This window comes from Pituophis catenifer, unplaced genomic scaffold, assembly GCF_029215685.1.
Source record: "Pituophis catenifer annectens isolate HBS135680 unplaced genomic scaffold, rPitCat1.0.hap2 SCAF_9, whole genome shotgun sequence".
NCBI classification, from domain to species: domain Eukaryota; kingdom Metazoa; phylum Chordata; class Lepidosauria; order Squamata; family Colubridae; genus Pituophis; species Pituophis catenifer.
In genome coordinates, this window is record NW_027256889.1 from 14,775,712 (window position 1) to 14,793,160 (window position 17,449).

A 17,449-nucleotide genomic window follows, 5' to 3' on the forward strand; every position below is an offset into this window, starting at 1 on the left:
ATTCCCCAGCCCAGCATAGCTTGGTGAATTCTGGGAGTTGAAGTCCACAGGTCTTCTAGTTGCCGAGGTTGAGAAACCTCACCTTAGATCAACGTTTCTCCATCTCAGCAACTTTAAGATGTGTGGACTTCAACTCCCAGAATTCCCCAGGCAGCAAACCAGCCTTGAACATAAAGGACAAATTCCTATTTTAAAGTTGCTGCGATCAGCAAACATTACGCTGAAGACCTTGTTGAACTGGCCAAAGGTACAGAATCCGAGGAAGCGTCTATGACACTTGAAAAATCAAAAGGGAAAGCCAATCTGCACAGCAGAAGCAGTATTTGGTGACTTATATCTAGCACCAAAGAGGGACACGGTGGCTCAATGGCTAAGACACTGAGCTCGTTGATTGAAAGGTCAACAGTTCAGTGGTTCGAATCCCTAGTGCCACGTAACGGGGTGAGCTCCCGTTACTTGTCTCAGCTTCTGCCAATCTAGAAGTTCGAAAGCACTTAAAGAAATGCAAGTAGAAAAATAGGGACCACCTTTGGTGGGAAGGTAACAGCGTTTCGGGCGCCTTTGGCGTTGAGTCATGCCAGCCACATGACCATGGAGACGTCTTCGGACAGTGCTGGCTCTTCGGCTTTGAAACGGAGATGAGCACTGCCCCCTAGAGTCGGGAACGACTAGCACATATGTGCGAGGGGAATCTTTACCTTTATCTAGCACCAATTTTTGCAAAGGTCTGCTTAATTTTGCATTTTATGGAAGGAACAAAGATGTTTGCATAACTTGAACACCTTGCCTCTCTCGGACTGCTAGAGATCCTTGCTCTGCTTTGGGGTGGTTTTAGAGAACTGTTACCAACTGCTTCATTGCATCTTCAAATAATAACAAGTAGGTGGTAAACCACCTGGCAGGTGCCTACTATTGAACATTACGCTTTCTCAGGGCTATTTGAAATGCACACACACAGTCTTGGCCAGGAGGAAGGTGCTTTCCAGATGTTTATGGTTGTTTACGATTTATCTGGTCTTTGGGTGTTAAGTGAATTTCGTTGTATGGGTATACTGTGTATACATGTACAATGACAATAAAGTTATTATTATTACTATTATTATTATTATTAACTTTATTCATTAAACATGAAACTCAGTCAACATTCAAAAATGCATCACAAATACTACTGACTGGTGCTAATGGTTGATACGGGTTGCTGCCAGCGTCCTAGGTATTAACCAAGTACCTTCTTCAGATGTACAATGTTCCAAGTAGCGCAGTTTTTTGCAGTTCCTCTGGTGTTATTGCAGGGAGCTGCAATTTGCTGATGTATCTTATAAAATTTTTGGACATGGTACCAAATGCCCCGATGACAATGGGTATCACTGTTACATGTTTCATCCATAGCCATGTAGATGATTATTATTATTATTATTATTATTATTATTATTATTATTATTATTATTAGTTAATCTTTGGTGAGATTCACAGCCTTTGAGGCTGGTTAATAGCTCAGCAGCTCGAGTCCTAACCAAGGACCTAGGAACTGTTAAGGTATCGTCGGAGGATGTAAGCTGTTCCGAGTAAGGTGGTTTTTTGTAGAGTCAAAATGTTCAAATAACATTTTGAAATGTTCAAATAATATTTGAACAAATAACAAAGTGTTGTTGTTGTTGTTGTTTATTATTTGGTCTGTTGGTAAAGATTCCTTTGGTTTATAAGACACTAAAGAGATCATTCCTAAGGACATTCCATCCAATTCCACCCCAGGTAGTCCTTAACTTACAACACTTCATTTAGTGACCGTTTGAAGTTACAGTGGCACTGAAAAAAAGTGACATACAACCGGCTGGGGGATTCTGGGAGTTGAAGTTCCAGAGGTCTTAAAAATTGCCAAGGTTGGACAGCCCTGGCCTAAAGTCTTCCTTTGGAACCTTGTGTCTTCTTCCAAAATAATTAGGCCATAAAAACCAAATTGTGTCTTGGTGCAAGCTGGATCCATTGAAACACAAGTCTTCCACTTCCTCCGTTATCAGCAACAGATTCATGTTGTCCTGGCCATTTGCCAGTTTTGGTAGCAAATTGTTCAAAAAAGTTACACTGACTCCTTTTTCCTAAAGAAGATAGAAGAGAAGGAAAGGAGAGTTAGGGTGGGAGGCAACGTTTTAGGGGCTTCTCTTTTGTTCCTCCAAGTGGGAGAGAGGACAGAAAATAGAACCATGGACCCTTGACTTCGGTTTCATTATTATTTCAATTTTAATTTTAATTTTACTTTTTTAAAAAGGGAGGCTGCATGGGAGAACAGCAGCTTCCGGTGTCCTCTCGGCTTTCTGCCATCCAACTCTAGTGAGTAATAGGAGTGAGTATCTGCCTGTTCTTGTTTTAAAAAGGTAAAGGTTCCCCTCGCACATATGTGTTAGTCCTTCCCGACTCTAGGGGGCGGTGCTCATCTCCGTTTCAAAGCCGAAGAGCCAACATTGCCCGAAGACGTCTCCGTGGTCATGTGGCCGGCATGACTCAACGCCAAAGGCACACAGAACGCTGTTTCCTTCCCACCAAAGGCGGTCCTTATTTTTCTACTTGCATTTTTGACGTGCTTTCAAACTGCTAGGTTGGCAGAAGCTGAGACAAGGAACAGGAACTCACCCCGTTATGCGGCACTAGGGATTCGAACCGCTGAACTGCCGACCTTTCGATCGACAAGCTCAGCGTCTTAGCCACTGAGCCACCACATCCCTCTTCTTGTTTTACTCAACTGCTATTCAACTGCTCGTTCCTGGTTGCAACTAGAGCTCTTGCACTGAACTGGTATTTGGCTTTTCGTGACTTGGTTCTTTGTTTAATTACAGCTGTCTTCCGGCTATCTTCATGTTTCATATAAGTTTCTTTCCTTCATTTCTACACACACACACATACACACACACACACACACACAGAGAGAGAGAGAGTTCTCTGTATTCCTTTCGGGGAAAGTCTTTGGGCATCCAGTTTTTCAGTGTGCTTAAGTGTGTTGGCAAAAGCAAAGGGTGCCACCTGCATATGGAGGATACCTGGCTTGTCCATTTTTCATATTTACAGGTAGTGCTCGACTCATGGCGACAACGGAGCCCAATATTTCTGTTGGCAAGCGAAACAGTTGTTAAGTGAGTTTTGCCCCCATTTTACAACCTTTCTTGCCACAGTTGTTAAGTGGACCACTGCAGTTAGTGACACAGTTGTTCTGTGAATCTGGCTTCCCCGTTGATTTTGCTTGTCACAAGTTTGCAAAAGGGGGTTCACGGGACACTGCAACCGTCATAAATAGGAGTCAGTTGTCTGAATTTTGATCACGTGACCATGGGGGAGGGTTGCTGCAACGGGCGTTTAGTGTGAAAAAAGGGTCAAGTCACTTTTTTCAGTGCTGCTGTAACTTTAAATGGTCACTAAACAAACATTGCAATGAATAAAGACGTACATTCAATTTCGCAGCTACTAAGATTGTTGGCGGAGCAGGTACAAAAATAGCCACAGAAATGATTGAAGCCTGGGAAACGGGCCCTTATCCGTCAACAGGAGTTCCCCGAGGATGGTCTCCACATGACTCAGAAGACTAAACCTCTGGTCCCAGTAACTGACCCAGATTGGATCCTGCACTAAATGAACATACAAGTCGAGGACTGCTTGTATTTTATTTCATTTGTCCAGTGATGAAATCCAATTTTTTTTACTGCCGGTTCTGTGTCCGTGGCTTGGTGGGTGTGGTGTGGCTTGGTGGGTGTGGCAGGGGAAGGATACTGCAAAATCCCCATTCCCTCCTCACTCCTGGGGGAAGGATACTGCAAAATCCCCATTCCTTCCCCACTCCTGGGGGAAGGATACTGCAAAATCCCCATTCCCTCCCCACTCCTGGGGGAAGGATACTGCAAAGTCCCCATTCCCTCCCCACTCCTGGGGGAAGGATATTGCAAAATCTCCATTCCCACCCCACTGCAGGGAAAGGATACTGCAAAATCCCCGTTCCCTCCCCACTCTTTTGCCGGTTCTCCGAACTACTCAAAATTTCCCCTACCGGTTCTCCAGAACCTGCTAGATTTCACCCCTGCATTTGTCTCTTTACTAAACCCCATGCGAGCAGACTGAAACTTGCTTACTGTTATTATGGGAACAAGAAAAACGCAGCAAAAATTGTAATAATGCAAAACATACTTTGTGAAAACGTTGGCAGGGGGGCAGGGAAAGCAAAATTGAAACGGGACCATTCAGCCAACATCCACGTAGGAAATAACGTTTGTACATTCATTCCAGATGATATCACTCTAGGAATTTGGTGTGTACGTTAGAAAGCAAAGGGAATGGATACGCTGGCCTTCGACTCCCTTTCCCCATTGGGTCTCCTGATGGAGGAAAGCATGGGAATTGTAGTCCAACACATCTGGAGGTCATCACGCTGGAACAGATGACTGCAAGACTAGCATAGCAATACATTTTTATTTTGGGAGTGGGGGGTGGGAAATCTGTGTTGAACCCCTTGGGGTGCTTCGGAATAAATGTGCATGCCAATTTTTTTTCCTGCAGGGTTTAATTTACTAAATAGCCCCTCGAATGGGGGATGCAAACAGATACTAATATCCCAGAAATGGACACAGCAGTCTTGTTTTATTACATGAGAAAACCAGATTAGATACTGGAGGCTAGGTAATGAAATGTTGCAATGCTTTGCGGATTGAAGAGAAATGGAAAGGCTGTATTGCAGACATCTGCAGCCAAGTTTTTTTTTTTTTTTTAATTTGATTTATATGCCGCCCTTCTCTGTAGACTCAGGGCGGCTTACAATGCGCTAAGCAATAGCCTTCATTCTTTTGTATATTTATACAAAGTCAGCTTATTGCCCCCACAAACTGGGTCCTCAATTTACCTACCTTAGAAAGGATGGAAGGCTGAGTCAACCTTGAGCCTTGGCGAGATTCGAACCTGCAGCAATTGCAGGCAGCTGGTCTTAATAACAGGATGCCTTAGACCACTGCACTACCAAGGCACGAGCACAAGTTGGTGTGCTCGTGCGTGGTTTTCCTCACAAAGCTAACTGGCGGTCTCTGTTTCCCCCTTTCTTAGGCCAAGAGAAAACTGGATCTGGAAGGAACTGCCCAGCAGCGCATCCCAGAATTCCGAACACCAAAAGGCAAAGGAACCACGCTCCCACACATCCCTAGTCCCAAAAGTAAGAGGCATTGGATAAGGAAACACTGGAACGGGAACGAAAGGATGCACTTGCAGAGTCTAGAGTCGCTGTCTTAAGTTTCTAGTCCTCATTGGTGATTACTGTATTTTTTGGAGTATAAGATGCATTTCCCCCCCTAAAAGAGGGTGAAAATTTGGGTGTGTCTTATACACCGAATGTAGCCCCAGCCCCCACCCTTTGGCCTCTGCCTCCCAGCAATTTGCCTCCTTGCAGCAAACAGCCTGTTTCAGCTTCAGCACAGCCTGATTAACACAAGCAGCTGGGCCTCCCAACCATCAGCTGTTTCAGGCTGCATTGGGCCTTTGCTGTTTGCTGCAAGGAAGCAAATCGCTGGGAGGCAGATTTTTTTTTTCCTTGTGCTAATCAGGCTATGATGAAACTGAAACAGGCTGTTTGCTATTTGCTACAAGGAGACAAATTGCTGGGAGGCAGAGACAGATTTTTTTTCCTTGTTTTCCTCCCCCCAAAAAGGTAGGTGTGTCTTATAGTCCGGAGCGTCTTATACTCGGAAAAATACAGTAGCTTGAAATGGGGCGGGGGCAGATTCCAGTGAAAAGTGAAAAATCTGCTTTAGACTCCAAGTTTTTATTCAGCATTACCTGCTTAGCTCAGTTTTTTTATATTATTATTATTATTATTATTATTATTATTATTATTATTATTATTTAATCTTTAGTGAGATTCACAGCCTTTGAGGCTGGTTAATAGCTCAGCTGCTCGAGTCCTAACCAAGGACCTAGGAACTGTTAAGGTATCGTTGGAGGATGTAAGCTGTTCCGAGTAAGGTGGTTTTCTGTAGAGTCAAAATGCTATTATTATTATTATTATTATTATTATTATTATTATTATTATTATTATTATCATCATCATCATCATCATCATCATCATCATCATCATCATCATGTGTTTGGATTTTACCCACAAGAATGGAATTTTCAAGAGGAAATCCATTTTCCAGTAAAGGAAGCTGTCTTTTGTTTTTCCTTCAGTCATACTTCTGGGAATAATGTTATATCCTAAAGAAACATTACATAACACTGTAGGGTTATCTCAGGAGCCTAGATCTAACCTAACCTAGAGTCCTGCTGGAGAAGGGCAGTATAAAAATCAAATCAAATAAAAAATAATAGCAAGGATGGCTGCACTGAAGCCCTTTTGGCCACTAGAGGGCAATAGAACACCATTTTTTTTTTAGCCTAGGTGCTGAAAAGATTTCCTATTTCAGAAACCTCTTTTTCCATCTCTTCTACAAATTTTATTTTAAAAATTAAAAAATAAACAAAAATATTTATTTTTTAAAATTTTATTTTACTTATTTTTAAATTTATTTTTTTTGCAATTCCACCATACCTGGTCAAGATGATCATCCTGCCTGGAATGTGGGTTGTATTCTAGCATGTTTTGAAGGCATTGAAATGAGAGTTTCAACAAAAATTCAAGCAGAAACATAAATTTGCAGAGACCCAAAGACCAGCTGGCCGGCGGGAGGCGCATGTGCAGTGGAGCTGAACTGGGGCAGTGGCTCATCTGCCATCAGAGAGGGCGCTGTGTGCCACCTCTGGCACGCGTGCCATAGGTTCGCCATCACGAAGATAGGAGATACAGAATACTATTCAACATGGAATAGATTCTATCCCAAAGAATTTTTAACCCCCGTTAGTACGATTGCGTTGCATGGATTTTCTTTGTCTTCTAGCCCCCAAGTCTCCTGGAGAGAAAACTCGCTATGATACATCTCTTGGCTTGCTGACCAAGAAGTTTATCCACTTGCTCAGTGAATCGGAAGACGGGGTTCTGGACTTGAATCGGGCTGCTGAGGTGCTGGAGGTGCAAAAACGACGTATCTACGACATCACCAACGTCCTGGAAGGGATTCAGCTCATTCGCAAGAAATCCAAGAACAATATCCAGTGGATGTAAGTTGGTTGGAAAAGAACTTCAGGTGCAGAGAGGTCTGGAGAGAACGGCCAATCTAGGTTGGGTTGGATATCATGAGCAGAACATCATTAGTTTGGTGAAAGTCACCCTTCCCCACCCAACTAGAAGATCTCCAGATGGGGGAAGCTTCAGTTCCCAAAATTCTAGCATTCCCGTAGGAAAAGATTGTGTTCCAGACATCTGTAGTATAACCAGGCTGGGGAAAACAGCTGGTTATCCAATGCTTGAAAGAGTATATCTGGCAGGTATTTCTTTAACTGGATTTCTTCAACAGAGAGAATGGTAGTTCTTGACCTATGACCATTAATTTAGCGGCTGTCTACCTCAGCATCTCCATGTTCACGTCATTGCGATCTGAGTGCTTGGCAACCAGTTTGCATATATGATTGCAGCATCCTATGCGCACATGATCGGTTTGCAACCTTCCCTAACAGCTTCCAACAAGCAAAATCAGTAGGAAGCTGCAGATAAGTTTCTAGTCCCTGGGGTAAGTTTCTTTCACCCATGCACCCTCTCACAGCCCCTCTGCATTCACATTGTGCTGACTACTTATGCACTCCCACCCACACTCCCCAAACCTCATGACGCCTTCCTCACACCCCACAGACCCCCTCCTCAATCTGCACTGGGCCTCTCATGTATCTTGGACACTCTCCAACCTGGCTTCTCATGGAAACTCTCATACCCTTATGCATCCTCTTCATGCCACACCTCTCATGTACCACCCTCACACCTTTGCACACTTCCCCAGTACCTCCTTCACTCCCTCCTCCCCTACCCAACGCCAGCCACTTATCTGCTTGCAAGCCTGGGACTTTCGACTTCCTGCCAGCTTCCCCAGTGACTTCGGTTGCAGGAAGTTGACTCGGCGAATGACCGACTGTGGGACTCGGTTAATAACGGCAACTGAGACGGAAGGAAGTGCCGCCCCTAAGCATTTCAGTCACGCTTTACAATTTCCTGTGGGATTGCTGTGCCAGTTGACATTGTCTTACCGAGCCCCCTCCAATTTTACATGGATCTGCAGCTGAGCATTTTTTATCCATTCATCCAGATTGAGCAGGTTTTTTCCCCTCTCTAACCAAGCTGGCTCCTGGATTAGCTGAGAAGTCAATAATAAGACCTTATGCGGCTTTGCAATCTAAACGACATAGCACACAAGGAAAGGAAATGGGTTTGGAACAGGGGTGAAATGCTCCCGGTTCGGACCAGATCACCTGATCCGGTAGCGATGGAGGTGGGTAGTTCGGAGAACTGGTAGCAAAAATCCCTGCCCCCCCCCATGCCCAGCTGAGCCGCATGATCATCAGAGGCTTTTTTTCTTTTAAAAGCCTCTGCCGATCAGGCAACTCAGCTGGGATTGTCAGAGGCATTTAAAAGAAAAAAAGCCTCTGCCGATCAGGCAACTTAGCTTGGATCGTCAGAGTCATTTAAAAGAAAAAAGCCTCTGACGATCAGGCAACTCAGCTGGGATCATCAGAGGCATTTAAAAGAAAAAAAGCCTCTGACGATCAGGCAACTCAGCTGGGATCATCAGAGCCTTTTGAAAGCATTTTTTCTACAACCTCTTCACCGAAGAAGTTTTAGAAAAAAAAAATTTTTTACGCCACCCAGTCACATTACCCTCTTCCCTCCCCCCCCCATCCCCCCCCCACGCCCCCCACCAAGCCACACCGACAGAACCGGTAGTAACAAATTTTAGATTTCACCACTGGTTTGGAAGAAAAAATATTGCAAACCGGGCCTTCCGTGTTCCAAATTCCACCCCTTCTTGCAATCAGCTAGGCAGCAAATAGACGTAGTGCTGGAGTTACGACCACAATTGATCCCAGAATTTCTGTTGCTAAGTGAGGCAGGTGTCCAGTGAATTTTGGCCCATTTTACAACCTTTCTTGCCGCAGTTGTTACGTGAATCAATCACTGCCGTTGTAACCCGGTTGTTAAGTGGATCTGGCTTCCCCCATTGACTTTGCTTGTCAGAAGGTCGTCAAAGGGGATCACATGACTCTGGGACACGGCATCCGTCATAAATGTGAGCCAGTTGTCAAGGGTCTAAATTTTGATCACGGGGATGCTGCAATAGTCGTAAGTGTGAAAAATGGTCATAAGTCACTTTTTTTCAGTGCCGTTGTAACTTCGAATGGTCACTAAATGAAACCTGTAGTGCAGTTAAACCTATACCAAAATGGTGCATTTTTCTGCAGAACCAACAAATTAGTTTTGCTTTTTTAACCATAAAGGTAAAGGTCCCCCTTGCACATATGTGCTAGCCGTTCCCGACTCTAGGGGGCGGTGCTCATATCGGTTTCAAAGCCCAAGAGCCAGCACTGTCCGAAGACGTCTCCATGGTCATGTGGCCAGCCTGACTAAACGCCAAAGGCGCACGGAGAGCTGTTACCTTCCCACCAAAGGTCCCTATTTTTCTACTTGTGTTTTTCACGTGCTTTTGAACTGCTAGGTTGGCAGAAGCTGGGACAAGTAATGGGAGCTCACCCCATTATGCGGCACTCAGGATTCGAACCGCTGAACTGCTGACCTTTCGATCGACAAGCTCAGCGTCTTAGCCACTGAGCCACCGCGTCCCTTTTTAACCCCATCCCAAGGCCCAATTGGATATCACTTTTCTTAAAGAGAGATGCTGTTTTCTTTTGAGAATTACTTTGAATATTTACAGTTTCTCTGGCTCTCTCTATAAGGAGGGGGCGTTTTGCTCTTAATACCTTCTGCTTCTGCTTTTCTTTATCAGGCAGAGTCACATTTCAAATCAGTTTCCTTAATTTCCACATTTCATCTCCATCTCCCTTAAGTCTGTTTCTCCCTCTGCTTTGGCTGAGCCCCTTTGTGTTCGCTCGTGTTTGGGATCAGTGACTCTGTGCCTCTTTTTTTTTTTTTCCTTAAAAACCTTCTGAATCTCCCTCCTGCCAAGAGTTCAAAGCGTATTTTTTTTTCCACATTCTACTTAACTTTGCATGAAAAGCCAAATCATCTTACGTTTGTAAGGCTGACAATTTAAGTTGCCATTGTATACTGATAGAATTTTTTTTTTTACTTTTCTTTTCAAGACTTTAAAGCTTTCTAAATAATAGAATATTCATGGTTTTTCATCCTATCCCATAAGTAGGCCCGCATTGAAATCTGCGTTGAAATAACACAATGCCTCAGGATGTATAATACCCCAAGGAAAAAAGGGGGAGAAGAGAGCTCAAAGTGAAAACTTGAGCTCTGGTTTAGCAAATGGGACTCATCTGATCTATTATTAATATGATGTCCAGGGGAACGGGTCTTTTTGAAGATTCTTCGGTGGCCACGAAGCAACATGTCTTGCGGCAAGAACTGACCGAACTTTCAAAGAATGAGAAAGTTTTGGACAAGCTGATCCAGGAGTCCTCTCTGCAGTTAAAGCATCTGACAGAAGATGAGACCAACCAAAGATATCCTTTTGAGAGAGGGGTGGGTGAAGACGGGTGAAATGTTCCCGGTTCGGACCGGTTCGATTGAACTGGTAGCGATGGCAGCCAATGGTTTGGAGAACCGGTAATGATGGTGGCGCGAGGCTCCGCCCACCCGCCCGGTCGTTGTTACTTCCTGGTTTTAACCAGGAAGTAACCAGTTTTTTACCCTCTGTGCATGCGCTTAAGGTTTGTGTATGCCCAGAGGGTCTGCGCATGTATGTTCCAAACCGGTTGGGAAGGTTAGTAGATTTCACCCCTGGGTAAAGAGGACAATGACTAGAGAAGAGGGAGGGGCTTCCAGGAGAATCAAATCATTCCTGGTTCACATTGTGTTGAAGACCGGGGGGGCCAAAGGTTCAGAATCCAGCAGGCTCCACACACAGCCATTCTCAGGGTTCCCCCCCCCCATCAGCTAAATCAAGATATGCTGTTATCCTCTTCAAAAATACAGTAGTGCCTAAAATTGTGGAAACCTTTTGGGAAAAATGTATTTTCCAAAATCAGCTAATAACACCATTTTTTGTTTTTGTTTTTGGAGTAGTACCATGAAATTATATATCAATGGAAAGATAATTTAATCAAGAATGTAATGCTATAATTTTTATGAAGGATTTGCTATTAGAATAGCAGTTAACAGCATAAAGAAGAAAAGTGAAACAGGTAGAAAAAAACGAGATATGCAAAAATTATCACCATGTCAGTTAATATTTAATTGGGTAAACTTTAGCATGAATTACAGCCTTACAATGTCTCCCCATGAAGTGAACCAAGTCTTTGAGTTCTGCAGCTGTTATAATGTGAAACCAAGATGGAATGATGGCTTCTATTAACTGGGTTTTATTGCTGGGTCGCTTCTGACTTAACAAGTTTCTTTAGCGGGCTCCATAGATTGTCAAATGGGTTAAGGTCTGGGCTATTCCCAGGCCATTCCAGCAGTGGAATAGGATTATCTTGAAACTCCCCCAAAAAAGTGTTGTTATTAGCCATCAAACCTCAAAAATACACTTTTCCCAAAAGGTTTCCACAATTTTGGCCACTACTGTAATCCATAATGACCAGATTGGTTCCTCATGGTAAATTGGCAGGCTGCAGCCAAGAACTGGCTGTATCTCCCTGCGTCTGTTTTATTTATTTATAGTCTGCCTTTAATGTTTTTATAAATAGCTGAAGGTGGTGTACATACACAACAATCCTTCCTCCTATTTTCTCCATAACAGCAACAACTGTTGGTGGGTTGGGCTGAGGGAGAGCGCCTGGCTCAGGGTCACCCCATCAACTTTCATGCCTAAAGTGGGACTAGAATTCCCAGTCTCCTAGTGATTGGACCAAAATCATCCAGCTTGCTTTCATGCCAAGGTGGAATTAGAATTCACAGTCTCCAGGTTACCAGCGTGATATGTTAACCACTAGACTAAATTTCCCTTATGATGCCCAAGATACCTCTAACAAGGATAGAAGCAAAAGGTCTTGGCTTTATTTTGTTTTAATTTGGGCGGTTGGGAAGGTGAAAGAGCAGGAGGATTCCTAATTACACTCATTTTACCCCTTCAGCCCAATTTTTTCCCCAATTTTTGAGAGTTGGAACTTCTTTTAACCTTTCCAGAAGTATTCTGAGGTGGTTTTGACCATGGTGAATGCCCTGCATTCGAAACAACCCACTTTTGAATCTGAGATGTAAGTTCAGGCCCAAACGGGGCTGATTGAAATTCAGGAAACAGTCAGAACAAAACTGGAATGCAGATACGATTGGAAGAGCCATTTCAAAATCTTTGGTTCCCTCCTTGACCTAGACCAGGGTGAGCAACTATGGCAATTTTAGGGCCTGTGGACTTCAACTCCCAGAATTCCTGAGCCAGTATAGCTAGCTCAGGAATTCTGGGAATTGAAGTCTCTAGGCCCGTGATGGCGAATCTACGGCACGCAGCGCCCTCTGGCCACGCGAGCCGTCGCCCCAGTTCATGTCTGACGCGTGTGTGCACGCGCCTCCTGCTGGCCAGCTGGTCTTCAGGTCTCCATCACGCATGTGCAAGTCGCGGGGTGCATGCAGGGGTCACACACGCACAGGGGCGGTGCGTTTGCACGGGGGGCACGTGCAATGCATTTGGCACGCATATGTGCATTCATGTGCGTGTGCACGTTTTGGGCGCTCGGTCCGGAAAGGGTTAGCCATCACTGCTCTGTCTAGGCCATATGCTAGCTCAGGAAATCTGGGAGTTGAAGTCCACAAGCTGCCATAGTTGCCCATCAGAATTCAGAGTTTGGTGTTTTTCTTTGCAGTGTTTTCTTTAACTTTCCTCTGTGTCCTACGTTAGCCTATGTCACCTATCAGGATATCCGAGCCATCAGCAATTTTAACGAGCAGACGGTGATTGTGGTGAGAGCGCCCCCTGAAACTCGTCTTGAAGTGCCCGATGTTTGTGAGGTAGGACTTGTAACTCATCCTTCTTCTTTTTGGCGGCTGCTCCATCTCTTGCTACAGATAGTCCTTCATTTACAAGTGGTTGCTTAGTGACTGCACCAAGTTATGACAGACCCCCCCCCCCCAAGGGGTACTTAACAACCTAGTTCCAGCGACACCCTCAGACCAGATCACATGACCGCATTTTGGGTGGTTGGCAACTAGCCCACATTCACAGTTTGCAGCATCCCACAGTCACGTGACTCTGTTTTAGGATGTTTTTGCCCTCAAACCAGCATTTACCTCTGGTTTTTGGGTGAAACTGGCCCGTAGAAAACAACTGGTTCACTTAATGGTCACCACAAGGTTCCAAAATCAAGGTCATGTGAGTGACTCATTTTATGACCGTAATGGGCCAGCTCCATTATGCTCATAAATTGAGGACTACCTGTAATTGTTTGTTCCCAGACAGGTGCCCTTGGGGCTTGAGGGTAGTGAGTCATGCTCTTTCTTGATTTGTTCCTCCTCCTCTTCCTCCTCCTCCAGGAGAATGTCCAGCTCCACCTAAGGAGTACCAATGGCCCCATTGAGGTCTACCTGTGCCCAGAAGAAATTCTGGAAGAAAGTCCTGCCAAGGAGAGCTGTTTTCCTCTTCCAGCACCCCAGGAGGTTACTAAACCCGCAACGGTGAAAGGTAACGTTGGAAGCTCTGAAGGGATGATCACCTTGGTCTTCTGGGAAAGACTCATTTCATTCTGAAAGATGCTCTCCAGGGTTACCCATGGGCTGACCCTGCATTTTGAGGCCAATCAATAGACAGACATAGAGAAGGTAGAGAGGTAAATGATAGATTGATAGACAGAGATAGATGATAGATAGATAGATGATAGATAGATAGATAGATAGATAGATAGATAGATAGATAGATAGATAGATAGGCAGGCAGGCAGGCAGGCAGGCAGGCAGAGAGGTAGATGAGAGAGAGAGATACATATATATATATAGAGAGAGGATAGATAGATAGATAGATAGATAGATAGATAGATAGATAGATAGGCAGGCAGGCAGGCAGGCAGGCAGGCAGGCAGGCAGGCAGAGAGGTAGAGAGGTAGATGAGAGAGAGATATATATATATAGAGAGAGAGGATAGATAGATAGATAGATAGATAGATAGATAGATAGATAGATAGATAGGCAGGCAGGCAGGCAGATAGGTAGAGAGGTAGATGAGAGAGAGAGAGACATATATATATAGAGAGAGAGATTAGATAGATAGATAGAGAGATAGAGAGATAGAGAGATAGAGAGATGATAGATAGATAGATAGACAGGCAGACAGATTTAGATAGATAGATATACATAGAGACAGATAGATAGAGATTGATAAAGATAGATAGGTAGATAGCCAGAGAGAAAGAGATGGATGGATGGATGGATGGATAGATAGATAGATAGATAGATAGATAGATAGATAGATAGATAGATAGATAGAATTCTTTATTGGCCAAGTGTGATTGGACACACAAGGAATTTGTCTTTCTCGATGTACATAAAAAGACAAGATACATTCGTCAAGAATCATAAGGTACAACACTTAATGATAGTTATAGGGTACAAATAAGCAATCGAATCACACTAGGAAACAATAAATATAAATTGTAAGGATACAGCAACAAGTTACGGTCATACAGTCATAAGTGGGAGGAGATGAGTGATAGCAACGATGAGAAGATTAATAGTAATAGTAATGCAGACTTAGTGAGTAGTTTGAGGGAATTATTTGCTTAGCCAGAGTGATGGCGTTAGGAAAAAAACTTCTTGTGTCTAGTTGTTCTGGTGTGCAGAGTCCTATAGCGTCATTTTGAGGGTAGGATCCATCATATGATTCGGACTTGTAGCTTCCTGAGGAGACTTGCTGTTCATTATTGGAACCAAGTAACCTTGGTGGCTCTCCACCCTACCCTCCCTTGGTGGTGGGCTGGAAGACCCAAATGTTGAAGGGTGCTGCAGTGACAAGCTTCCTGCACTCTCAGATAACCCTCAGTGACCTCCGAAGTCCTTTAGCACAAGAATTCTGTGATTAGGAGAAGTTCCAATCAGCCCAACGTCTGTGCAGGAATTCCTCCCAGCCCGTAGACTTTGGGTAGCCCACTAAGAAGCTGTAACCAGTCTTCTGCCCATCACTAATCATTGGAAATATCTAAAAGTAATCCCCATCGTAGGACACAGTCACCAAAGTCTGTCATGGCCATATCTTGCATCTGGTTGTGGAAGCTCATGAGACCAGGTTATTCTTAGGAAAAGGATGAGGGCCATGGTAATCTCTCTGGTCTTTTATAACTCAGATCAGAATAGAATAGAATAGAATAGAATAGAATAGAATAGAATAGAATAGAATAGAATAGAATAGAATTCTTTATTGGCCAAGTGTGACTGGACAAACAAGGAATTTGTCTTTGGTGCATACGCTCTCAGTGTACATAAAAGAAAAGATACATTCATCAAGAATCATAAAGTACAACACTTAATGATAGTCATAAGGTACAAATAAGCAATCAAATCATACCAGGAAACAATATAAATCTAAGGATACAGCAACAAGTTACAGTCATAAGTGGGAGGAAATGGGTGATAGGAACGATGAGAAGACTAATAGTACTAGTAATGCAGCCTTAGTGCGTAGTTTGACAGTGTTGAGGGAATTATTTGTTTACCAGAGTGATGGTGTTCAGGAAAAAACTGTTCTTGTGTCTAGTTGTCTGGTGTGCTCTATAGCGTTGTTTTGAGGGTAGGAGTTGAAAACAATTATGTCTAGGATGTGGGGTCTGTAGATATTTTCACAGCCCTCTTTTTGACTGGTGCAGTATACAGGTCTTCAATGGAAGGCAGGTTGGTAGTAATTGTTTTTTCTGCAGTTCTAATTATCCTCTGAAGTCTGTGTCTGTCTTGTTGGGTTGCAGTTGCAGCTCTAGCCCAAGTGGTTGCTTCTGCTCCCCCTGCCTGCTCTTTCCTTTTCTGGGCCCCAAAGGGGGAGGGAATGGGGTGGGGCAGAGTGGGAACCTACTTTCTCATGTGGCCCCTACTCATTTGAAGAAGGTGGGCAAAACGGTGTCCACATTAAGGATGCGGGTGGATCCTAGTAACTCCTGGAGTTCAACGGTTGGGTTCCATCTTGGGACCTCACTTAGAAGATTTCCAATATTTGCGGAGCTGCCACAGAAGGAGACGGGGTCAACTTTTCTCCAAAGTACCTGAAGGCAGGACAAGAAGCATGGATGGAACCTAATCAAGGAGAGAAGCAACCTAGAACTAAAAAGAACTTTCCTGACAGAAGAATTAATCAGTGGAACGATTTACCTTCAGACATTGTGGGTGCTCCAACCCTGGAGGCTTTTTAAGAAGAGATTGGACAACCATTTGTCTGAAATAGTATAGGGTTTCCTGCTTGAGCAGAGGGTTGGACTAGAAGACCTCCAAGGTCCCTTCCAACTCTGTTATTCTGTTTCTTGGTGCCCAGGGGTGCCGGCTCTTAGAATAGAATCATAACTTTATTGTCACTTTGAATGAACACTAATCAGCATACATTAAAATGAAATTTCGTTGCATACAGCTCTCAAAGAGTCACCGCCTCCAATATACACTCCATGAACATGACAAAATAAATAAATACAAAATTAAATAAACAAATTGACACGATAAAATAAATAAATACACACACACACACACACACACACACACACAGAAAATCTTGGCCCTGCCATCTTTGCTGCGATGCTCACATTGTGCCTTGACTTCCCTCTTGTTTCCCCAGTGGAATTGGTGAAGACGGAGGTGCCGGACTGCCTGATGGAAGGGGAGGATGGTCTCCTAGAACCCCCTCAGCACCTCCTGCAGCAGACAGAGGACCAGCTCCCTTCTACAGCCTACGGCGACCCAGGCCCTTTTGTCAGTTTTTCCCCTCCCCTCGACCAAGAGGATTATCTATGGGGACTGGAGGAGGGCGAGGGTGTAAGTGACTTGTTTGATGCCTATGACTTGGCGGATTTGCTGAAAAATTGAACCCAGAGCTTCCCCGGCCCTTCCTACGGTGCTACCGATCACCTGCCCTGTGCGCACACAGAGACCCAGATTCCGAAGCTTTTGGCTCTTTCTCAGCAGCGTCTTTTTTGCATTTTGGGGAAGCCTCAGCGTTCTTTCTCCTTTCTAGCATTTCGTTTTTTGTTTTTTAAAGAAGGGCTGAGGGTCAGATTTTGGACTCTTGTTTTCCCTCTTTCTTCCATCAGGCCCCATGAAAATTGCACACACCATTGCCAACGCCTTGGAGAACCCAGGAAGTCTTAATTCAGTTGTATATTTTCTTGGTGGAGCCCCACACATCTCAAGGGGCATAAGGCCTCCCTCTAAGGCACTGCTCAGCCTCTGAGAAAGACCCACAAATCTGTCCTTTGTAAGTGTGCCAAT

General features: G+C 44.1%; 1 protein-coding gene across 1 annotated transcript in view; it reads left to right on the forward strand.

Moving 5' to 3' along the window:
- The window catches only part of E2F2 (E2F transcription factor 2), a 47,902-nt gene extending 30,855 nt beyond the window's left edge, over positions 1-17,047 (forward strand). Inside the window, exons 2-7 of the mRNA XM_070949690.1 lie at positions 5,074-5,179; positions 6,897-7,116; positions 10,411-10,569; positions 12,898-13,012; positions 13,535-13,682; positions 16,800-17,047. Of these exons, the coding sequence (XP_070805791.1) occupies positions 5,074-5,179; positions 6,897-7,116; positions 10,411-10,569; positions 12,898-13,012; positions 13,535-13,682; positions 16,800-17,047 (996 nt within the window). The remainder of the gene's footprint in view (positions 1-5,073; positions 5,180-6,896; positions 7,117-10,410; positions 10,570-12,897; positions 13,013-13,534; positions 13,683-16,799) is intronic.
- The last annotated feature ends 402 nt before the right edge of the window (positions 17,048-17,449 follow it).